The sequence below is a fragment of the Crinia signifera genome, chromosome 9 (assembly GCF_055691185.1).
Source record: "Crinia signifera chromosome 9, ASM5569118v1, whole genome shotgun sequence".
NCBI lineage: Eukaryota > Metazoa > Chordata > Amphibia > Anura > Myobatrachidae > Crinia > Crinia signifera.
The window spans coordinates 131,090,645-131,115,861 of record NC_139225.1 but is presented as its reverse complement, the minus strand read 5'-3'; the positions used below and the strand labels follow the sequence as shown (position 1 = coordinate 131,115,861).

Here is a 25,217-nt window from a genome sequence, read left to right as displayed (position 1 = left end):
AGTGCTGTTACAGATGTCCCCAGAAGTGCCAGTTACAGATGTCCCCAGTAGTGCCAGTTACATATCATATCCTCAGTAGTGCTGTTACAGATGCCCCCAGTAGTGCCAGTTACATATCATGTCCTCAGTAGTGCTGTTACAGATGTCCCCAGAAGTGCCAGTTACAGATGTCCCCAGTAGTGCCAGTTACATATCATGTCCTCAGTAGTGCTGTTACAGATGTCCCCAGTAGTGGAAGTTACAGATGTCCCCAGTAGTGGCAGTTACATATCATGTCCTCAGTAGTGCTGTTACAGATGTCCCCAGTAGTGCCAGTTACAGATGTCCCCAGTAGTGGCAGTTACATATCATGTCCTCAGTAGTGCTGTTACAGATGTTCCCAGTAGTGCCAGTTACATATCATATCCTCAGTAGTGCTGTTACAGATGTCCCCAGTAGTGCCAGTTACAGATGTCCCCAGTAGTGGCAGTTACATATCATGTCCTCAGTAGTGCTGTTACAGATGTCCCCAGTAGTGCTTTTAGCAAAAAAAAAATTTTTTTCGTTTCTGGAATGTGTGGTTTTCGGAATAATTTAGATAATGGATATTTGGATAAGGGATACTAAACCTGTATTACATTTTTAATACGTTGCTCCCTATACCCCTAATACAATTACAATTGTAGGGGAACTATAAATGGTATTTGCCAATATAAACTGTTTTTAATAACCACATTAATAAAGAAGTTAATTTTATTATAATTTAAACTAGGTGATTCATCGCGCCCTACGGGGGCACTCTTCACACGAAAGATGGTTAGAATTGTATGAAAGATGGCCTGTATTGCAACTTGAGTTATAGGTGAAATGTGTTAAATAGAGAGCATATGATGTGGAAGGGGGTGTGTATTGTTTTGTTTAATTAAAAAGCGGTTACAGAGTAAGATGTACATTGATAGTGTGGATGGTACAGTGACATTTGTGGGTGTGGGGGGGGGGGCTGTGTGTGCATGTTGTTTAGGTGTGTGTGTGCAATAGTATAGTAGGGTGTTTCTGAGTCAGTGGCTCCCCACTGGCGGTGGTCACGACACAGGAAAACAGGAGGCTGGGTAGTGATAGGGGGGTGTGGGCATAAGGGGGACTAAAGAGGAGGGTGGGAGATACTGTGCAGCTTCTGCCAGTGGGTGTGGGTCCAGCGTGGCAGCACAGGAGTACAGGATGGTGGCCCTTAGTCAGTGTCTCCTCCTACTGGGTGGGAGTTCGGGTGCATGAGAGCAGGAGGCTGGGCTATGAGGCATGATAGGGGTATGTGGGAAAAACAGTGTCAGCGACTCCCCAGTGGTGGAAGTTACGGTTCAGGAGAGCAGGAAGCTGGGTAGTGATAGGGGTGTGTGAGTATACGGGGGACTAAAGAGGGGCTTAGGGGTGCCGTGAATTTCGGGAGGCGCGTGGGGGTGCCGTGAATCAAGGGAGGGAGGGGGCGCAGGTGTCGGCGAATCGCGGGAGAGGGCAGGGTACGCAAAGCGTGGGGGGGTCCGTGAATTGCGGGAGGGGGGGGGGCACGGGGCGCGATGAATCACCTAGTTGGTTATATATTCTTGTAGAAGGATGGTAGGATGTTGCTGTCATTCAGAATGTATTTACATAAACAGTAATAGTAGCAGTAAAAGGTCTGACTTAAAACACCTACAGTAAAACAGAACAGGTGTTATATATTATACAAAGAATTGGTTGATGATGTGTAGGTTGACGTGCACATAGTTCATAGTTGTCACTGGAAAAAAATTGCTACAAGAAAAAATCAACACAGAAAGTTCAACACATGTAAATGTTGACATAAGTGTGGCACTTCATCGGTGTCCATGTCGACACATGAGAATGAATATGAAAACATTAAAAAAAAAGAAAAATAAATCTTCAAAAACTCATGTCAACCTTTTTCATTGTCGACCATAGCCGTGCCAGTGTTTTGCATGTGCCATTTAATCATGGGGTTGCCGTGAATAACGCGCGGGGGTGGGGGGAAGGGAGGAGGTGAGGGGTGTCCGCGAATCACGGGAGGAGGGGTCGTGGGTGGATGCCGTGAATTGCGGGAGGGGGGGTCGCGGGGGGGGGGGTGCTGCGAATCGTGGGATGGGGGGGTGCGGGGGGTTGCAGTGAATCGCGGGAGGGTGGGTCGCGGGGTTGCCGCAATGACAGGGGTGGGGAATCGCGGTAGAGGGGGGGTGTCACGGGGTGGGGCCGCGAAACATGGAAGTCACCGGGGGTGCCGCGAATTGCGGGGGGTGTGCTGCAAATCGCGGGAGGGGGGTCGCGGGGGGTGCCGCGAATCGCCACAAGAAAAAATCAACACAGAAAGGTCAACACATGTAAATGTTGACATAAGTGTGGCACTTCATTGCTGTCCATGTTGACACATGAGAATGAATATGAAAACATTGAAAAAGTGAAAAATAAATCTTGTCAACCTTTTTCATTGTCGACCATAGCCATGTCAGTGTTTTGCATGTGCCATTTAATCGTGGGGATGCATTCTGTCCCTCCTGGAGAGGGTCATGTTGGGAGGTATGGAGGTGTGGGGCGCTCACCTGGTGTGTCTGGTGAGTAGCTGTGTCTTTGCTGTGTAACATGGAGAGGCAGAGGGTGTCTGACACTGTCTGTGGGCTCACTGGGCTGGTTCTCTGTCATGTGAGTCAGTCATGTGAGTCAGAGGCTCCACCCAGCGTTATAGCTCCAGACACACTTTGAGTGACAGATGTAGCCAAATATATTAGAGATTTGATCCCATGGATGAAGAGTGCATTAGACCAAAGCTGATTTTTTTTTTCATTTTTTCTTTCTTGATATAATACTTGTATTTGTCAGACTCTTGGGGGCAGATCAGTGGATCTTGAAAACATTTAATATTTATTAATTAGGTATAATAATGTAGTGTATTATTTTGAGTCATGCAAATGTCAGAATCTTTTCCTATTGGAAATAATATCTGCCAGTCAATCAGTGTACAGGCAGTCCCATTGGGAGATGCTTCCCCCCTTTCGGGACTGCTAGTACAGGCTGCAATAACAGCTGACATCCTGTCTTTACTGTACAGACCCATTTGGCTTCTATGGGTTGCAGTCTACTAACTGTTTTGGGGTGGGAAGTAGTAGCCCATATAAGATGAAATGTAGCTCCAGCCTGAAGACTAGTGTCAATGCAAGAAGGATCCATGAGTTCATAATGCTATCTCCATAACCTCATCCTACCATCCACATGATGTAAATGGTAACATAATTTGCATACAACCCCAGTTTTTTTCTCTGCTGGTCCACTGTGTGTACACTTTACCAACTGTTTTACTTAAACAATTCACCAATGCAGCAGTTGCTGCAAGTGACAACAATTCATGTTCAAGGTCCATCGGATCATGAGGTTTACCCATTGTTTTGTTTGACACAAATCCAAAATGTTTATAGCTGCTCTCTATATTCTAATGACAATAATGGTTTGGAATTTTTATTTATTTAATTAATATATGTTTTGTTCCTGATGCATGATAAAAGAAATAACAAAGAATACACCAAAATGAAAGTCTTATCAATGGCACGTACATTTTAATATATATTTCAGAGAAGATCCATCAGGAAATAGACAATGTAATAGGCAGAGATCGCTGCCCATCAGTGGAGGACAGGAGTCAGATGCCATACACAGACGCTGTTATACATGAGATGCAGAGGTTTGCTGATATTGTACCTTCAGGACTGTTGCATGCAGCCAGCAAAGACACAACCTTCAGGGGATATCATATTCCAAAGGTATTTTTTTTTCCGAGATGTAAAGAAATGATGGGATTATAAAATGGCATCTCTGTTATTAATCCACAGTGCCATAATTAGACAGACATCTTGGTGCCCTGTGCCTAAAGGACAGAACGTACCTGTGCTGGGAATATATTATTCTACATGTAAAACCCCGAGAATGCTGCCTTACAGCATGATATAGAAGGTGGATACAGGTTCCATTTAGGAGGGCACCAAGGTGAAGTTCATTTATTGGTTTGGGAGTGCCGACATGGTCAACCTATCTATCTATCTTTTATATATATATATATATATATATATATATATATATATATATATATATATATATATATATATATATATATATATATATATATTGTCTAATATAACTGGCACTGTCAGGTGGATGAAGTTTAACTGACCCCCGGTGCCCTCCTCGCTGGACCTTGTAGTCCTTTTATAGTCTTGGATTGATGAGGCAACACTCACAATTTTCAGTGCAAAAAAAGTGATTTAATATTCACACATCCGACCTGTTTCGGGCCCTCACGCCCATCCTCAGGGATCAGTGAAACAAACACAGTGCAAGACTTAAATTATCTAACAGGGAGCATGCCACCACCACACACATCTACTTAATAACTCTCACCTGCAGCATCCCTCGCCGGCTCAGATGTCTCCTCCCGTGTCCACATACACGCTGCATTGTCAATGACATCCCTCAGAGGGGCCCGCCGTCCTCCAGCGTCCTGTCTCCTGCTGATGATGTCATCAACCTTTGCTGCGCTCCACAGACGCTGCGGGGAAGCCAAGCCTCACTTGGGATGCCCTGGCTAGGGGAATCTCCATGGAAACTAAAAAAATAATAACAAAAGTGTCAAAAACTTTTAAGAGGCTTAATGTAAGCCATACTGTATAGGAGGGATATAAAATAGCCATATTAGTGAGTATGTAGTGCAAGTGAATAAAAGACAATACATATAACATAGACTGTTACAGCACATAAATACATATTAATAACCAGAAAAATGACTCTGTATATATTTAAACATATCTACAGTATATTGCAAAAAACAGCTTTTTGGATAAAGGAAAATGAGAAATAAAGGATATTGTTTAGCAGGTTTTTTGGTACTTGTTTCCTAGCATGGCACCCATGGCATACGATGGCATACCGTATGCGATGGTTAGCAATGCGATATTCGGGTAAATGACCCGGAATGTATAATTTAATATCGCATAGCATGGTATGCCAGCAAATGCCATGCCATGCGATTTTTAATTGTACAAGCACCCGAAGCGTGGCGAGCGCAGTGAGCCCACGAGGGGCAGCGGTACGCGTCCTCCAACCTTTTCATACTCCAACTATCCACGTCGGTGTGGAGTTGATTTTATATAGTGTGGCGAGCGCAGCAAGGCGAGCGGACACGGAATACATGTTAAGTAAGCCATGCTTCAGGCTCGGTGGCTCGCTGCGCTCACCACACTATCTAAAATCAACTCCACGCCGACGTGGATAGTGGGGGTATGAAAAGGTCGGACGCGTACCGCTGCCCCTCGCGGGCTTGCTGCGCTCACCACGCTTCAGGTTGGCGTTGATAATGGGGGTGGCGTTGACAATGGGGGTGCATTTAACATTGTATGCACCCATCGCATTGCATGTGATGCGATGCGATGCACTTCAATGGAAATCGGGGTTGCTAGGAAACAAGTACCGTTTTTAATATAAACTTCCATCTGCCAAATATTGCACTCAAGGTTATAGGAAATGTTACAGTCCATGCTGCTCATTCAACCCTCTTGGGAATAGCGTGTCTAGCAAAAATATCCATCTGGATTCTGCCTGCAATAAACGTTTTCCTCTGTTCCCCCCTCTAATATTGCTTGGTATATGATCTATTATTTTGGACCTTATACTGGCAATACTGTGTTTTTTTCTCAGCTTAGTGGCATGTCGCTACCACCTGCGCTCAGTGCATACCTTATGGCGGAGCAATGGTTGGTCATACGCACTTTAAATTGACACTCTGTCTTGCCCACGTAATATAACCCACATGGGCAAGACAGAATGTATACCACAAATTTTGTTGAGCATGTCACTGAGTGTCTGATTTTGATACGTGGCCTGTATGTGGATGGCTGACTGTGGCGCAGCCCGTACACCTATAGCATCCCTTAGGTCTACTTAAGAAGTGAGCCGGCACCACCTTTTTAGATAAGTTGGTAACATCTACTTTGACTAATAGGTCTGCTAAATTCCGTCCTCTCTTATAAGCTGGCATGATTTTAGTGCCTCAAGGACCTTCTTTTTAGTTTTCTCCAGATCCTCTTTCCTATACCCTCTTGGCTAAAATTTTCTTTCATGGTCTCAAGATCTTCTCTCACTCTACACTCATCATTGGTAATTCGCTTCACTCTCAACGTTTAAGAGTAGGGCAACCCGTGTCTCAGGGAAATAGGGTGACAACTTTCAAGTCTCCCTGTTAAAGCATTTAGGTCTTGCACTGTGTTTGTTTCACTGATCCCTGAGTATGGGCTTGAGGGCCCAAAACATGTCGGATCTGTGAATATTAAATCACTTTTTTGTACTGAACCGTGAGTGCCGCCTCATCACTCCAAGGCTATATATATATATATATATATATATATATATATATTATATATATATATATACATACATATATATATATATATATATATATATATATATACACACATACATATACAAGGATATGAAAGGCGTCACTCAGAGACGCTATTATAATGAATTGCAATGGTGCATAGTTATATGCAACGTTCCGTGCTATTTCACCCCTTTCTCAAGCCATACAACAAGTCACTTGTTGTATGGCTTGAGAAAGAGGTGAAATAGCCAGAAACGTTGCTAATAAATATGCACCATTGCACTTTATTATTAGAGCGTCTCTGAGTGTCGCCTTTCAAAACTTTGTATACTTTAGCTGGAACCCTATCCAACCCCAGGAAGGCACCTGGGCAAGTACTAGCAAGTAACCCATTGAGTGACGGTTTTCAGGAGGAATGGGAATAGTGGGAAGCCTGCATGATGCTATTAGAAGATGAGGACTCCCTTTGGTATTTTTTTTTTATTTTTTATTTACAATTTAACAATTTTCAAGAAATTACATTTCTCTATACAGGTATAGGATATGCAATTTGCTTACTTAAAAAAATGCAATTTGTAGGACAATTTTCAGAAAATTCCAAAGTTGCTTGGATACATTTAGGAGCTACAAAAATAATGTAAAAAGGGTGTGACATGAATTCAGTAAATAAAAAAATGTCTAAATATGCCCCCTATTATTTTTATAACCACCATTGCCTATGATGTCCAGTGTCATTTTATGTAGTCCACATTTAATGGCTGCCTCATCTGGATCCTTCATGGGTAGGATGAATACCGTGTTTCCCCGATAATAAGACACTGTCTTATTTTTTTTTCCTCTCAAAAAAGACCATAGGTCTTATTTTTGGGGGAGGGCTTATTTTAATAGACCCCACATTCTTGATGGCCCCAAACCTTTCCACATGCCCAAACATTCTTGATGGCCCCAAACCTTTCCACATGCCCCCACATTCTTGATGGCCCCAAACCTCGGTTTGCTTACCGAGACAGCCAGAACTGTATTGATGGCCCCTGTGTGCTGTCGGCGCTGTGTGCTGTACAGGCTGTACTGTTCAGCAGCCGCGTGATGTGCGCGGCGTGATGTGCGTGGCGTGACGTCACACCGTGCCTACCGCAATGCATCCCTGGGAACGGGAGCCGCGGTATTATCGTACAGGTACAGGAGAGTTGAGCGGGGCTGAGCAGGGCTGAGCGGGGCTGAGCAGGGCTACATTTTAATAACTTTAATAAAATCTATGGGAAAATTCATAGGCCTTATTTTTGGGGGAGGGCTTATTTTGGACAAATGTTCCAAATCTGGGGTAGGGCTTATTATCGGGGTAGGTCTAATTATCGGGGAAACACGGTACCACTTTCAACTAATGAGCCAAAATGGCTGACATACCTACAGCATACATGCTGACTTTTTAATACTCCTCTCCGGGAGAAACCAGAGAGGAGTGAAAGGGGGGCGGGACGTGGCTTAGTTTTGGGGGTGGGGCAAGACTGACATCACCAAGCCGCACCCCCATGACAGATAGCTACATTCATTCGCTGGTCCTTGGATGGGCTAAAATGATGCACAATGGCACAATTTGCATCATTTTAGCCACGCCCCCTCCCCACGGACCCACGGAAATTGGAGTTTTATACCGTGGAGACGGGGGGGCCATGGGGCTGTGGTGTAATGCGGGACACTTGCCCACCTTCCCGGGGGGGGGGGGGGGAGGGGGACCCGAATTGTGGGACCCTCCCGGCCATTCCGGGAGGGAAGGCAAGTATGACCTACAGTATATAACATCTCCATGGTGTCTGTATTTCATGCAGATCTAAACCTCTATATATACTGTAGTTTATGGTCTCTGTATTTTTTGAAAATCTAACTCTCTGAATTACAGTATACTACTGAGAAAAGCACAATATATTATTAATACAATTATTATCATTATTATTTTTATTGTTACTTTTATGGCTTTATCTATTATGAATTACTATTCTGCTTTATTCTTTTTTTGCCAATATTTAGCAACTTCTGATACTTTTCTTTGCTATTTTAGATTCTGGTCACCACCAAACCCCTGCACCTTTTTCATGTGCGGTGCAAAAAATAATTAAATCTAATTTTCATAAAATTATTTCAGGGAACCTTGGTGTTTCCCATCCTGACCTCGGTCCTGAAAGACCCAACACAGTTCAAGAACCCAGATAAGTTTGATCCTGGACACTTTCTTGATGAGAATGGTGGCTTTAAGAAGAGTGATGCTTTCATGCCATTTTCTGCAGGTACTACAAATGTAGTAGTTGATACTATTTCAGTTACAGCTAGCTAACTATCGAAAGTGTGAGTGTTATTATTATGATGATTATAATTAAGGATGAGTGGTTCAGATTCCTAGTAATTCGAACTGCTCCGAACATTGGGTATTCAAGTCTGGCCGAGCCACAACTTTGGTATTCCTGCCAGACTTGGATCCCCGAACGAGGATGAACATTGTCTTCCCGGAATCAGATTCACACAAGAATTGCATCCCATATAATTGCATTTTTTTACAATTAATATTGTGTGAAGAAGAGGGTGTACACACTGACGGGGGCTAGGAATCGAAGGACGATGAGGACATCTTGACTATGTAAAGCCAGTTTGTGCATGGAGAGATCATTGCCAGCAATGTGAATTGCCCATTGACAGCTTGTTTTGTGGGGCACGAACAAACCAATCATTTCAGCCAAGCGTCGCAGTCCCGGTCACTAAAATGATTGGTTTGTTAAACTGTGCACGTCCTGATTAATATATACAAAATAATGGAGGGTGGGAGGGCGCAAGGACAATTCCATCTTGCACCTCTTTTCTCTGCATTGTGCAGTGTTTGGAGCATTGCTTAATAGGTTATTAAACTGCCACCCTGTCTGGATGAAAACAATATTGTTGTGAGCCGTGAAGTGGTCACAATTGACTGGAAATAGGTGGAAATTAATGTTGTTGGGGTTATAAATACTGTAGGAACAAAAACAGGACAACATTCTTAGATATGAGCTGTTTTTATGATCTAAACAAAAAAATCCAAACCCCAGAAAAAAACAAGGGCAATTTTGGCAAAACTAAATACAAATCCAATGATGGTGATAGGCATCAAAACTTTCACTAAATTGAAATAAAATTTATGGAGTGCAGCACATTCTTCCTCTTAGTATCATCCCCACTCATGAGGGCACCCAGCAAGTACCACACCCCCTGTATCATCTATATATATATATATATATATACAGTATGTGCCTATGCACATCCTTGCTGGCGGGTCGCCAGAACGTACGCGCTGGCGACCCGCCAGCAGCCTCGCCAGCGAGGAGACTGAGACGCGCGTGCGTCTCACGCGCACGCGCGTCTCAGTCTCCGTCGCTAGCGTGGCGGAAACCCTGTCCGTCTCCGCCTCAGGGAGACGGACGGGGTTAGGGGGGGGTTAGGGGGGATGCGGGCAGGCGGCGGGGACCCCGGGTTACCGCCGGCAAGCCGGCGGGGACCCGGGGAAACGTTTGGAAGCGCCGTCGGAAGGGGGCGCGCGCGCCTCTCGTGCGCGCGCGCCCCCTTCTCACGATCGCCATGGCGCTGGCGGGGGATGGCGGCTGGCGACGCCAGCGCCATCCCCTGCAAGGATGGGAACAGACCCATCTGTATATATATATATATATATATATATATATATATATATATATATATACTGCTCAAAAAAATAAAGGGAACACTAACATAACACATCCTAGATCTGAATTAATTAAATATTCTTATTAAATACTTTGTTCTTTACATAGTTGAATGTGCTGACAACAAAAGCACACAAAAATGATCAATTGAAATCAAATTATTAACCCATGGAGGTCTGGATTTTGAGTCACACTTAAATTTAAAGTGGAAAAACACACCACAGGCTGACCAACTTTGATGTAATGTCCTTTAAACAAGTCAAAATGAGGCTCAGGAGTGTGTGTAGCCTCCACGTGCCTGTATAACCTCCCTTACAATGCCTGTGCATGCTCCTGATGATCTCCTCTCAGACCTGGACTAAAGAATCTAACAACTCCTGGACAGTCTGTGGTGCAACATGGCGTTGGTGGATGGAGCGAGACATGATGCCCCAGATGTGCTCAATTGGATTCAGGTCTGGGGAATGGGCGGGCCAATCCATAGCATCAATGCCTTCATCTTGCAGGAACTGCTGACACACTCCTGCCACATGAGGTCTACCATTGTCTTGCATTAGGAGGAACCTAGGGCCAACCACACCAGCATATGATAAAAAGAAAATTGATAACTACTGTAGGTTATCTTGTGGAGGTGCAGGAGCTAGAGCTGCGGTGTCAAGCTGCAGTACAATATATGGGGGTGTCACTCCCCAATAGATATACCAGGAATAAAATGGAAAATTACTGCGCTAATTTGGTAAATGATTACGTATTGCTAGTACCAATATTAGGTTTTTTAAATGGTTAATAATGAATTAACAAAGAATAAAACACATGTAAACCACGCAATAATAAAACCAATATTATGGCTAAAAAGTGGTAAGTAAAAAATTGGGGGAAAAAAGGTATCAGTGGTGTCTTGACTGATTGTGAAAGTCCATACGGTACCGTATTACTGAACCAGATGGTTATGGTGAGTTGTGGTGATGTTCCATTTTTTTATCTTGCCTCAATGATGTATAGCTGTGTAGATGGATGCTGATTACCCCATGGGCAGCCTTGATGGATGAAGACCTGCAGTTCTGTGGCCTAATAGATGGTTGGGGGTACCTCTGGGCTGATGGAAATCCCAGGAATGTTGACCAGCAAAATAAGTTTTCTTGAAAAAGCTCCCTAGTGGAGTGAAACGCGTCGCTGAACTATTTGTGGCTGACTGACCTAATCCACTTGGACCACCTAACACATTGCTGAGTGACCATTTGAGCCTCTGAAAACTTATTTTGCTGGACAACATTCCTGGGATTTCCATCAGCCCAGAGGTACCCCCAACCATCTATTGGGTATCTGAACGGCACAGCGGTGGGGTGCTATCTTAGCATCACGTCATCACGTGTGGTGGGATCTGTCCAGGCCTGCTGTGTAAGTGCTTGTGTGTGTCCTACTCTTGTTCTGACTCCTGCTCCTACCCTATGCGCCTCTCTGCTGTGGCTACTGCAACCTGCACTGCAGTACAGACTCAGACTTCACTACACACAAGGTAAATTTGCAACCAGCCAGCAAGAATAATTGTCATGGCCCATAATGTGTAATGGGCATGCAATGCTTTATGTTGTGTGCCACCATGTGTAATGTGCATAGCAGGCTGTGTAGCCTTACATGTAATGGCCTTTACTGTGTGTGTGTGTCATAATATGTGATGGGCATTATTACGATGTGTTCCATTATGTGATGTCACGCCTCTTTTTTATGGGGCCACACCCCTTTCTGGCATATAAGGGTCCCGCCTTCGCCTTGCAATGGTCCCGCCTTCTACATGTGTGCCTGCATGCTCAAAATGCCGGGGCGGATTTCTGGTCCAATCCAGTGCTGCCGGGGAGTGAGGGACATAGAAGGGAACTGTGCTGAGACACAGTGAGGTGGCCACTGATGGGCTTTTCCAGTGGTTGAAGATTTAACTGCATACATATTATATTGCTATGTCTGACCGTGGCACTGCCGTGTGCTAATTGTCTTAATAATTGCATTTACTTTTTTTAGATAACCGTGATTTGACTGATGATCATAATCCTTGTTTTGGTACCATTTCTAAATGTGTCTGTTTTATAATATGCTTTGTTTCAATGTTGCAACATTGTCTGTTGATATATAACAACTAGGGATCTCATTGCACAGTACAACACTCCATGTGGGTGTCCATAGAAGCCCCACAGTAGGTAGCTAACTGGTGAACTGATAATGCCACTCACAAGAAGTGCATTGGGTCGCACGGCTACAGTAGCAAGCGTCACAGGGAATCCCTGATGACGCGCCCCCATGCAATAAAAACACCACTAGCACTTCTTATGGTGCTGAGTGACAGCTCCTGGAGGTGCAGCTGAGGGCGGGACTGGCGCCTTTTTCTTACTGATTCAAGCTGGTTTATGTTGCTGTGCTTTACCCCTGATGAAAATTGCCCTGGATGTAATACCCGCTATAAAATATACATGGTTACAGCACCTCTTTTATTAATATTTGGGATATGCATGCTGTCTCAGTGACCATTATAATATTATTCATAATTCATAAAAAGAACGGAACAGATTAATTGACCTGTGAGGGGGACAGATAAAAGGCACTGATTGGGAAGGGGAACAAGTACAGGTATTCCTTTTGTGAACTCAAGAACCTGTGTGTACCTTCTGCACAAGGGACTATGGGGCAGATTTATTAAGCTTGGAGAAGAGATAAACTGGAGATAAAGCGGAGAAAAGGTAAAAGGAGATAACGCACCAGCCAATCAGCTGTGTTTGAAAAAGACAGTTGGGAGCTGATTGGCTGTGCTTTATCTCCTTTTACCTTTTCTCCGCATTATCTCCAGTTTATCTCTTCTCCAAGCTTAATAAATCTGCCCCTTAATCACACCATTGTGTGTGCGTGGCTGAATATCTCCGGCAGGCTTGCATATTTTGAACAACCCCCTCTTGGTGCTCATGGTCACATAGATGTTTTTTTTTTCTTCAATTTTCATATGCAGAATACACACTGTAGACATTTGTATAAAACAAATCATCCTGAAAGTCTAATTAAAATATTTAAGGTAAGCACCATTTACCTCATCGGAATCTGTCCAACTTATATTTCCTTCTGTCTCTGCAGGGAAACGTATGTGTTTGGGGGAGGGTCTGGCTCGGATGGAACTCTTCCTCTTCCTCACCACAATACTGCAAAGGTTTACACTGAAGACCACAATGGACAATAATGAAATAAGCATAACACCGGAACCTAAGACCAATGCTTCTCGTCCAAGACCCTATAAGATGTTTGTTGTCCCTCGTTAACATCCAGTGACGCAAAGGGTATAAACATCACACCAGAACCAAAAAGTAATGTTTTAATACTTCATTTTAAGTAGCGATGAAGTTATTAACAATTTAACGTCAAAATATATTCCCTTTCCCAAATTTCATGAGCACATGGGGCCTTATTCAAAACCATGTGCACTGCAGGGGGGCAGATGTAACATGTGCAGAGAGAATTAGATTTGAGTGAGTTATTTTGTTTCTGTGCATGGAAAATACTGACTGCTTTATTTCTACACTGCAATATATATCTCACTTTGAAGAAAAACCCCACCCAAATATAATTATATCTGCACATGTTACATCTGCCCCACCTGCAGTGCACATGGTTTTGTCCATTTGAGAAGGAATTTGCCTCTGAGAGAGAACCAGAATAAGGCCCTCATTGCTTCAAAAGGGGAATATTGTAACTTGATAATATAATAAAAAAAATAACACAATTTCATTATTGTAGTATATCTTTTTATTGCTTTGGTTTCAAGTGAAATTCTATCTTTGGAATAAGCAAAGATATTGCCTTTAGCCAAAACACAGTAGTCAGCTGTTCCCATATTATCTGCCTTTTATAGACCTACTGTTACTGGCAAGTCTTGCATTTGGACTTAGGTATATTGGGGGTGATTCAAGTTAATTCACAAAGCACATTTGGTTTGCTAGTGGATAAATCCATGTGCACTGCAGGTGGGGCTGATGTTACATGTCCAGAGAGCATTATATTTGGGTGGGATTTGTACTTTAAACTGTACTGTAAAAATAAAGCAGCCAGTATTTACCTGGCACAGAAACAAAATAACACACCCAAATCTAACTCTCTCTGCAAATGTTACATCTGCACAACCTGTAGTGTACATATTTTTTTTTTCCATTAGCAAAGCAACTGTCACATGCAGGCACAGCGGTACGCGGCGGGCATGTTAATCGCCTGTCTGTGTCCTCCGGCAGCTGTCATGTGTGTGGCTGGTCCCAGATGGCAGGCAGGAGGCGACAGGGGTAGCGGGGGAGCATGGAGGCATGGGGTCTGGGCGCGCAACACGGAAACAAATAGGTCCTAGGCGGTGAAGGGAGGTCGGCACCGCCATCTTGGTTATGGGCAAAAGGGCTATTGGGCCAGACCAGAGTATTTTATGTTTCCCTGCCCTGTCAGCCAATGGCAACTGCCCTCTGGGTATATAGGGGAGCTGTCTAGGCTGAATCAGGGTCAGTGCAAAATGTCTTTAGAGCCATGCAGTTCCAATGGGTAGACTCCTGGCCATTCTAGTGCCTGTTGCTTGTCCTCAGCTCAGCCTGTCCTTTGCTCCATTGTGAATGCCAACCTTCATCGCAGTAGTCTCAGCCTAAACTAGTCCTTTCTTTCCGGTCCTGTCTGACCGATACCTTCCGAACTCCGTCAGCATTCCCTGCAAAATACTTTCCGAACTCCGTCAGTCTTCCCAATTTTTTCATTATTGGAATCAATTGTCTTCTTTATTACACCCATTCTTTAACCAATACAACCTCCCAATTCTTCATCACCATCCTTCATCATCTTCAAGCCATCAAGCCAAGAGTCAACCAGAATCACCCTCCATGTACACCATGTGTAAAACCAGTGGCACCCAGTTTTCACCCTGGAAGGGGGTGATGCCTCTGAAACCACATGTGGGCCTATTTCTTTTCTGTTTTGTTTCAAAATCCTGACCTCTGGTTGCATCATGTATTCTAGATGTTACTGGAAGAGACTCTCACCAAAAAGATTCAAATGTGTTTCCCATGCTTTATCCTTTAATAACTTCCATCTCTGTTGAAATTATTTATTTGGTTCTTTAGTCTCACAAATCAATACAATCTTTGGACAATAGAGGACAGTAGTACTTTATCTAAGTATAAATCCTAAACTGTACTGTTCAATGACAGCAGGCATTCCCAACCATGGTTCTTAAGGCACACAGTCCAGGTTTTAGTGATATCTATTCTTTAACACAGGTGACTTAATTATACTGCCGTTATTTTGATTTAAACACCTGTGCTGAAGCCTACATATCTGTAAAACCTGCAGTGTTAGTGTGCCTTGAGGATCGAGGTTGGGAATGCTTGAATTACATAATTGATAGATATGTAGAACAAAATATAATACACACCTATTTGCATCTATTTTTAACATTATTATCTGATCTCTGACTAGAACCATGAAAAAGCATTTCTCTTAAATATATCTCATTAAAGCACAATGGAATTTGCTGTGTTATTTAAGAAACTGTAAATAAATAAATAATGATTATAAATTTTATATCTTTTTTTTTTTTTAGTAAGCGAATATATAGACTTGCTCCCCGCTCCCTTCTTTTATCTGCCATAGGGAGGACCCACATCAACGGGGCTGCACGGATGGTGTAATGGTTAGCATTACTGCACATTTTATTAGGGGGTGCACCGTCAACAGGGTGTGTCTAGCACCACCTATTAGGAGTGTCAAACACCGACCATTGGGTGTATCTAATACCGCCAATCAGGCGTGTCTACTTTCTATTGGCACTCGCTACAACATAAAACGTCTCTCAGCCACTCCATAATATCCGGCCTATTTCAGTTTTTATCTTCTAATTACTCTGTGTAACAGTACATGCAAATAAAGTCAAAAACATATATGGATGACACCGCTATGTAGTGATATAACAATGGTTTAGTACAATTAATATTGCAAAACGCACATAATTGATTGTTGGGCACTTCTTTTAATGGAATACAGTTCTAAAATGCAAAAGTATTTGGTAAAAGGTATTGCTGGTATTGCTAGTGGCTGGGAGGTATTCACAGAATTAGGGTGTGCCTGTGCACCCCTAACACACACCTATGATTACTGCCTCACAGACAGGCTCTACAAATGGAAGCTGGACCCAGTGGTGTAACTCATAGTTGCCTACCCTTCTGCAGGAGACTCCCTGATAAAGCAGCAATCTCCCTCTCTCCCTCATTAGTCTAGCAATCACCTAGCCCACATTACACTGTTATATTTTTTGGGAAAAAAGGAATGAGAGATAGATACATTTACATTGAATGATCAGCACCATTTCCCAGCACTTTACCAAGTATAGTGACATTCAGAAAATGGCTGCCCCTATACAGCAGACCGTTTTTAAGGTTGCTACTAGAGGAGGCCTCCACCTCCTCTAGCATCCTAAAAAACTGTTTACTTATTTATTATTTATTTAGGGAGAGCTGGGACCGCAGACTGATGCGCTGGTGGCAGGTTCCAGGCAGATGGCAGCAGGTAACAATAGCCCCCCCCCCCGCGCTCTCACTTTCTAAGTGCCTCGGGCTGCGGGGCTATAGTTAAGCCACTGGCTGGACCGTGGCTGTGAGTGGCCCTGTAGTGCACTGTGTCCAGACTCAGCATGCTACTGCACGCAGGGGAAGTGGGGATGACAGAACACATAAAGCTGTGCACCAGTCAGGGGAGACCATGTCCAAGACAGGTGGGGGGTAGGAGAGACAGGTCTGTCTGCCCACTCCCCCAGGAATTTTGCAGCTTTAGCCCATGTGCCACTTGGCGCCCCTCCCCTTCTCTAACTGCAGCAGCCATTTTGTCTGCCTTTTCCCCATTTAGAATGGGAACAACAATTGTGCTGCCACAAGAGCAGGCACTCCCTTACCCAGTGCTGCTGCTGCTGCGGCGGGCTCTCCTCCCTGCACCCGGAAGAGGATCATAGTATAGGGAGGAGGAGGTCACAGGTCCGGGCAGCACAGCTCTGTGCTGCCCGAACACAGGTGAGGGGGGGTTGGTCGGTGCGGGTCGGTGGTGGGTCGCGGTAGAAGCCCATAGGCTTCTACGGGGCATTGCCAGATTTTTCTGGCGATCCCCCCCCCCCCGTTGCGGTAACCCGGCGGGCGATGTTTAAAGCATCCCAAAATGAAGTAGAAACCCTGATAACAGGGTTTTTACCGCATTTTTAGAATCTCCCCCTGTGACTGCAGTGACTTCCTATTGGAAGTCTGACCTTTCAGTCACCCAAGGCAGTCGCACTGGGAGGTGTTCCCTCCCTCCGAGATGCCTCTACATGAGCTGCTGAGCGGCAGCCCATAGAGACTGGGGGCCAGCACATGCACAGTACCAAAGAAGCTATTGTGCATGTGCCGTCCCCACAGCAGGGACCGGTACCACCGGCTGGGACAGGGATTGGCAATGCCAGCCCCCCTCCTCTGCAGAGGTAAGAGCAGACGCTGCTCAGCACATCTCCCCGTGTGTAGGCCCCTTAAATCCTGTGGGTTATTAGGACTGAAATCACTATCAATGTGTGGACATTTAAATAAAAGGTACTTTTGTATTATCACGGCGCCCATCGCATCACATCGCATACCTTAATTAGTGGTATGCAATGGTATGCGATGCGATGTGATGCGATATTCGCATTCAATGACCCGCAATGTACAATTAAATATCACATAGCATCGTATGCCAGCAAAATGGCATGCGATGCAATTTTTAATTGTACAAGCACCCTGATGTGTGCTTACAATGTAAAATGCACCCCCATTGTCAACGCGACCCCCACTATCAGCACCAACCCGAATCGTGGCAAGCGCAGCGAGCCCGCGAGGGGCAGCGGTACGCATCCTCCGATCTTGTCATACCCCCACTATCCACGTTGGTGTGGAGTTGACTTTAGATAGTGTGGCGAGCACAGCGAGCCACCGAGCCCGAAGCGTGACGAGCGCAGCAAGCCCCACGAGGAGACGCGGAATACATGTCAAGTAATCCGATCCACACGATCTAAAATCAACTCCACGCCGACGTGGAAAGTGGGAGTATGGCTTGCTGCGCTCACCACGCTTTGGGTTGGCGTTGATAGGGGGGGTGGCGTTGACAATGGGGGTGCATTTAACATAGTAATTACCCATCAGGGTGCTTGTACAATTAAAAATCGCATCACATTGCATGCCGCTATATTGCATGCGATGCGATGAGATGCACTTCGATGCAAACCGTGGGCGCCGTGATAATACACAGGTACTAAATAAAAAACCTCACCTTTGTACACGGTGAGATTTTGGCAGGAGATTTTGATTAGATAGTCAAAATCTCCCAGTTTTTCTCCTGCATAAATAGACTGTGCAGGCAAGGCTTTATAGACTACTCATTACTTAGACAAAATTGCTTAGTCCAAATCTCCAGTGCATCTAGCCAACATCTCTCTCAAAATTGCTTAGTCAAAAATGGCCATTAGGCAATATCTCACCAAGGCCCTTATTCTGATCGGTGCGGCCGGATCCGAATATGTGGCCAGGACCGTGCGTGCGAAACCCCGCCTTCCATACGGATTGCCAACTCCGTCCGTACGCGGTAAGAAGGTGGCCGAACGGACTGCACGTGTATTTTTCTCCTCCATCTCAGGGAACCTCCCCCATCATTCGATGGTCGCAGACCATCGAATGCAGGACCGAGTGGTCCACCAGCTCCCGCAACCTCAGACCACACGGACATTTTTCCGTGCAAAAGCAGGGATCTGGGCGGGCAGCTGACATCCAGCGATGTCATATGTCAGCCCCCTACACGTGCGTCACGACTGCATTACCATACATACGCCCAGCGTTTGCATGGGAACGCCCATGAAACGCGGGGCGTATGCATATGGTAATGAGCCCAAATAGCCCTTCACGCCCCTCTCCACCCCCTGTTCGGAGTGTTCACATTTCATGCGGGATTTGGCCGTACGCTCCGCTCGCACATGCGCAGAGACGCCTCTGCACATGCGCAGACACAAAACATCGGCGGACCGACCGCACGCGGACATTACCGCACCAACCAGAATAAGGGACCATGTGTACAGGGCAGAATTACCTTGCCTGCACAGTCAATCTATGCTAAGCAATCTATGCTAGACAATATCGTCTAGAAAAATAGGGAGGTTTTGGCTAAACTTCTAGGAGATTTTGACTATCTAGTCAAAATCTCCTGCCAAAATATCACAGTGTGTACACCCCTTCAGACAGTAGTTACATGCTGATAGGGTTATCTTATCTGTGTCTGAAATGCAAAGTCATGGCAGGAATTTATTTTGCTTTGCAGTAAAACACTGATTCCTGCATTACAACATTCCTGTCCCATATTGCTTTCCAAGCTAGTTCTATAGAACTTTTCTCCATGTACAGTACTTGTGTATTTTTGTAAAGCTGCAAATATCCTGTGTTCCTCAAACGTAATTTACTATCCTTATAACGACTGCTCAGCACAAAGCATTTGTCAGTATGCACAATGCACAGCGTTCATGTACAGTACACTATAGGACTCCAATGTCAAACACACCCATCTCTGTCTATACTGATCACTTCCGGTTCCTGGAATGTAGCTCAGTGTTGAAGCTTTGTCTAATCACAAACACAAAGCAACATACTGTAGCTCCCAGGCATTGCCTAGCATGGCTCTGAATATAACAGGGACCCTTCTCCTGGCTACTGGGGTCACTCTTCTTATATACCTTGTTAAATGGTGGAATAAGATATCACAGAAGAACCTGCCCCCGGGGCCCACACCTCTGCCCCTGCTGGGGAACATCATGCAGATCAGCACGACAGAATTTCCGCAATCCGTGGTTAAGGTAAGCTGGGTTATTATGTATTAGGGATGGACATCGTTGCAATTGCCATCAATGGCAATTCTGCAACTGCCCATCGATAGTGCTAAACTATGCAATGGCTGACCATCGATATTTTTACATTTTGATGGTCAGCCATTGTGTTTGATTGATTGGCCTGTGGGCCAATCAAAACACGGGGCGGGGCTTCACGTGTGTCTGGGGCGGGGCTTTGCTCTGTGTCCCGGCACTTTGAAAAAAAAAAAACATCTGGTTCTCCCCCATCGATGGCAAAAGTATTCTAAAGATAGTTGACCGCGTCTAGGTCGACAGTAACAGAAGTTAGACGCCAGCGTTAGAGCGATGGGAGAGTGGTCGACGGTGACATGGTCGACATGAATTCTTCTGTGTTATTCTACCTAACCCCCTTTATCCGCCCAAATGCTGACTGCACATCACTCTGTCCCAAGGGCGTAACTGCCATAGGTGCAAGGGGTGCAGCTGCTATGGGGCCCAGTGCTGAAGGGGGGCCCATCTTTACTGTCTAAATAATATGTTTTACATACATGTATCACAATCAATTGCTAGCTAGGGGGCCCTTAAAAACTTTTGCTTTGGGGCCTACAAATATCTAGTTACGCCCCTGCTCTGTCCTCTGTCTGTGCAGTACACTGTACAATGCTAATAAATCACAGCACGTGTGTGCAGTGCAGCTTTGGTGCATAAGCAGTGGCAAATAATTGCTTGACTGCATTGGGCATTGACTTTGCCTGTACTGCAGGGTTTCCTACCCTCCTGGAATGGATGGGAGGCTCCCGGATATCTGGTCCGCCTCTGGTCCCCCGGGAAACTGGGCAAGACTCCCGGAATCCCCCCAGCCTACCGCAATTCTCACAAAAAGAACCTCTACTAATACAAAAAAAAAATACAAATAAATAGTAGAAATATATAAAAAAAAATTAAATACCGTTTTAACTGACTGCATAAAATGGTGTCTAAACAACATCCAGTACAACTGCTATAATGCAATGTATACTGTATGTCTCTCTATAGCTGAGTGAGAAGTATGGACCTGTATATACCCTCTACATCGCCAGTAATCGTGCAATTATGCTCATTGGCTACGATGCTGTGAAGGAGGCGCTTATTGACCGCAGTGATGCATTTAGCGAGAGAGGGAATGTGAAATTCACAGAACTGTTCTTGAAGGATTATGGTATGAAACCTGAAAAGATAGTAAAAGTACTGAATTACTACCTAATGTAATAGCTGAACAATATGCTACAAAATCTGCCATTCTGATAAACCAATTGTACTCAGCTGCTTACACAGACCCTGAGGAGGTAAAGACCAAGTCATTTTATGGTAGTAATACAGTTTTAAGGTTATGTTTTATTCTTATGAACATATCATTTAAATAAATTTCATAAATGCATTTTCAGCAAAAAAAAAATAGGAGGCTTGAAGATAGTTTAGTTGCACGGACCTGTGGTCTCACTCCTGACCTGTCATCTCACTCCTGACCGGTCATCTCACTCCCGACCTGTCATTTCACTCCCAACCTGCCATCTCTCTTCCGACATGTCATCTCACTCCCGACCTGCCATCAGCTCACTCCCGACCTGCCATCAGCTCACTCCCGACCTGCCAGCTCACTCCCGACCTGCCAGCTCACTCCCAACCTGCCAGCTCACTCCCGACCTGCCAGCTCACTCCCGACCTGTCAGCTCACTCCCGACCTGCCAGCTCACTCCCGACCTGCCATCTCACTTCAAACCGGTCATCTCTATCCTGACCTGTCATCTCACTCCCAGTTTGCATTTCTAACTGCACAGTGTATGGAGGCTAGGTGTATGAGGGCACATCTGTAGCAAGCCCATAACACCTTGTTTTATTGGCAGGGCCTATATCAATTGGGGTGTGGTATGCCTGCTCGGCAGTTGGGATTCCGAGTCAGTATACTGACATCGGAATCCAATGGCTGGTACTCCGACAGGGGGGGGCGAGTACAAAGAAGCTCCTTTACGGACTTCATGAGCTTGTTAAGCTGTGGGCTTTGTTGGTTCTATTCTCCCTCTATGTTCGTCATGGAGAATAGCCCCAGTCAGTCAGGATCCGGACTATTGAGATTTTGAACAGTTGGGATTCCGATGTCGGTACACTGACTGTCGGGACCCTTACTGTTTGGCCATCATCCGGCACCCATCAATAGATGGTATCGATATGTGATAGAGGCCAGTCCATATGATGACTAGCATAAGCAAGGCTAGTTTATTATCCAGGTAGAATGTGAGACAATACAGGGTTAATGTAGCACAATATAGGAGCAGTGTCATACAGGTAGTGTGCAGTGTCTGAGGCATGCACCAGCAGATACACTCAACGGTGGCAATGGAATAAACGGGTAGGTCGACAGTGTCTAGGTCAATAGTCAAAAGGTCAACCTGTCAGCTCACTCCCGACCTGCCATCTCACTTCAAACTGGTCATCTCTATCCTGACCTGTCATCTCACTCCCGACCTGTCATTTGACTCCCGACCTGCCATCTCTCTTCTGACATGTCATCTCACTCCCGACCTGTCATCTCACTCCCGACCTGTCAGCTCACTCCCGACCTGCCAGCTCACTCCCGACCTGCCAGCTCACTCCCGACCTGTCAGCTCACTTCAAACCGGTCATCTCTATCCTGACCTGTCATCTCACTCCCAGTTTGCATTGCTAACTGCACAGTTTATGGAGGCTAGATGTATGAGGGCACATCTGTAGCAAGCCCATAACACCTTGTTTAATTGGCAGGGCCTATGTTAATTGGGGTGTGGTTTGCCTGCCCGGCAGTTGGGATTCCGAGTCAGTATACTGACATCGGAATCCAATGGCTGTTACTCCGACGGGGGGGGGGGGGGGGGGGGGGGGGGCGGGGGGGGCGAGTACAAAGAAGCTCCTTTACGGACTTCATGCGCTTGTTACGCTGTGGGCTTTGTTGGTTCTATTCTCCCTCTATGTTCGTCATGGAGAATAGCCCCAGTCAGTCAGGATCCCGACTATTGAGAATTTGAACAGTTGGGATTCCGGTGTCGGTACACTGACTGTCGAGACCCTTACTGTTTGGCCATCATCCGGCACCCATCAATAGATGATATCGATATGTGATAGAGGCCAGTCCACATGATGACTAGCATAAGCAAGGCTAGTTTATTATCCAGGTAGAATGTAGAATGTGAGACAATACAGGGTTAATGTAGCACAATATAGGAGCAGTGTCATACAGGTAGTGTGCAGTGTCTGAGGCATGCACTGGCAGATACACTCAACGGTGTTCAATGGAATAAACGGGTAGGTCAACAGTGCAATTAATTTTAGCATATACTGTATATTAATTGGAAATATCAGAACACGCTGTAATGCCTGAATTTGTAGGTGTTGTCATGAGTAACGGAGAAAGATGGAAGACAATGCGTCGCTTCTCCCTCATGACCATGAGGGATTTTGGAATGGGGAAGAGGAGCATCGAGGAGAGGATCCAGGAGGAGGCCCGGTGTCTTGTTGAGGCATATATGAAGACCGAAGGTGGGCAGAGATAATAAATAATGATCCAAAATTATTTATTGACGATATTTGACCAAAAGATCTGTAGAAGTTCTCATACCTATCAAAGATACACTCTACTGGCATCCTGTTGACAGTCTATTTGGCAAATCAACAGCTGTAGGCTGTGGCCTCTGGAAGTACGCATCATTAACCCTTTGCAGTCCATTTTTTTCCCAATTCAAATAGTCTGGTTTAAATGTTTAAATTAAATTGTATTTTTTTTCTTATTATTAAAAAAATGGTCTACATTGAATGTTGAACGATGTTAATGTTCTTATTGTAAAGTGCTACTTGTACTAGGGCTGTTGAGCCTGACTAGACATTGGACCTGATAAAGTTAAAGGGCCTATCACAGTTTTCAGGTCACAAACAGGCAGTGACCAGCAATATTATAGAAAACAGAGGTGCATCAGAAGCGTGAATTTCCTGACCATACTTAGATGGCCAATGCATACCCTCCAAGTGTACCGATTTAGCCGGTACAGTACCGTTTTTTACCAGTCTGTACCGGCTAAAAACGGATGTACCGATTGTACCGATTTTTAACTGCCAGAGGTAATAGAGTCGCCACTTCTCTATTGTCTCCGGAGTCCGGCTTCTGGGGTCAAAGAAAGGAGCTTTAACAGCGTGCACTGTTACTCCTTCTCTGTGACTGTGGGTGCCGGTGCCAGTTTCCGCTGGTCGTGAGTGATGTGTCACATCATGTGGAGTGATCCGTGCGTGACCACAAGGGGGCTGCGACTAGGTTGTGAAGCTGGGGCTCAAGTGTCAGGTTGCGGGTGTGACGTGTCCTCCACCCGCGACCTTAACAGAGGGGCCGGGTGCCGGGAACCTGGCCTGCCTCCCTAGTATATACATTATCTGCAGTGCACATCCTCCAGGAACATCACAGGATTCCCAGGAACACCCACCAGTAAGCTGTGCCTGCGGTTTTGATGCTGTGCGTGTGGTAGATGTGAAGGGTGGGGGTGCCAAAATGCCCAGTGAACATTCGGGAAGGGTGTGTGGCCACACCCACTTTTTCAATGACCACGCCCCTTCTCGAATGTGTACCGATTTTTGCCCTTAATATGTTGGAGGGTATGCCAATGTTCACGTAAAGGGATCTGATGCAGCTTCTTAGTACACAGCAGAAGATCACAGAAGTCAGAAGAAGGTGTTTGCTTACATGAGATGCCTCCTGTGGTATTAGTATATTTTTGTGAAGGTGCTGCTTACAAAGATGCTCAGAGTATGTCTTATTTCCATATGGAACACAAATACTGCTGCAGTGTTTAGTTTGGAGTCAACCAATTCAGGCTTACAGATATGTCCACATTCACCTGTATTGGCTTTTCATGTAGCTTCTGCATGTAATTCAGTCTCTAATCTGGGAAAAAATTAAAAGACAGAGATTTTATATGAGTGAGCTTTCCCATACCTCACGCCAGCATGGACTATGCAGTGGTTAGCATTACTACCTCACTGCCAGTGGCGTAACTATAAATTTTGCCCCCCCCAGCCAAAAAAGTTTCTGGCGCCCCCCCTTTAAACATTACGTCACACATCATAATGCCCCTTGCACTATATGCCACATGCTGTCATTAACCTTACACTATGCTCCACACACCTAAGTCACTATGGCCGGAATTGAATGCCGCCTGAGTTCAGTGCAGTGCGAGATGTCTGCTGAATTCTG

The 25,217-nt window shown here is 45.1% G+C and overlaps 1 protein-coding gene across 5 annotated transcripts in view; it reads left to right on the top strand.

Annotated features, from left to right (window-relative positions):
* The window catches only part of LOC146036043 (cytochrome P450 2H2-like), a 76,288-nt gene that overhangs the window by 30,409 nt on the left and 20,662 nt on the right, over nt 1-25,217 (top strand). For 3 of the 5 annotated variants that reach the window (XM_083159814.1, XM_083159810.1, XM_083159813.1), the window contains 3 exons: nt 3,592-3,779; nt 8,529-8,670; nt 13,201-15,669. In XM_083159814.1, the coding sequence (XP_083015940.1) occupies nt 3,592-3,779; nt 8,529-8,670; nt 13,201-13,382 (512 nt within the window). In that variant the 3' untranslated portion in view covers nt 13,383-15,669. Of the gene's footprint in view, nt 1-3,591; nt 3,780-8,528; nt 8,671-13,200; nt 15,670-19,663; nt 19,976-21,004; nt 21,168-23,368; nt 23,519-25,217 lie in introns of those variants that run through there. The other 2 variants (XM_083159812.1, XM_083159811.1) reach the window with 2 other exon arrangements.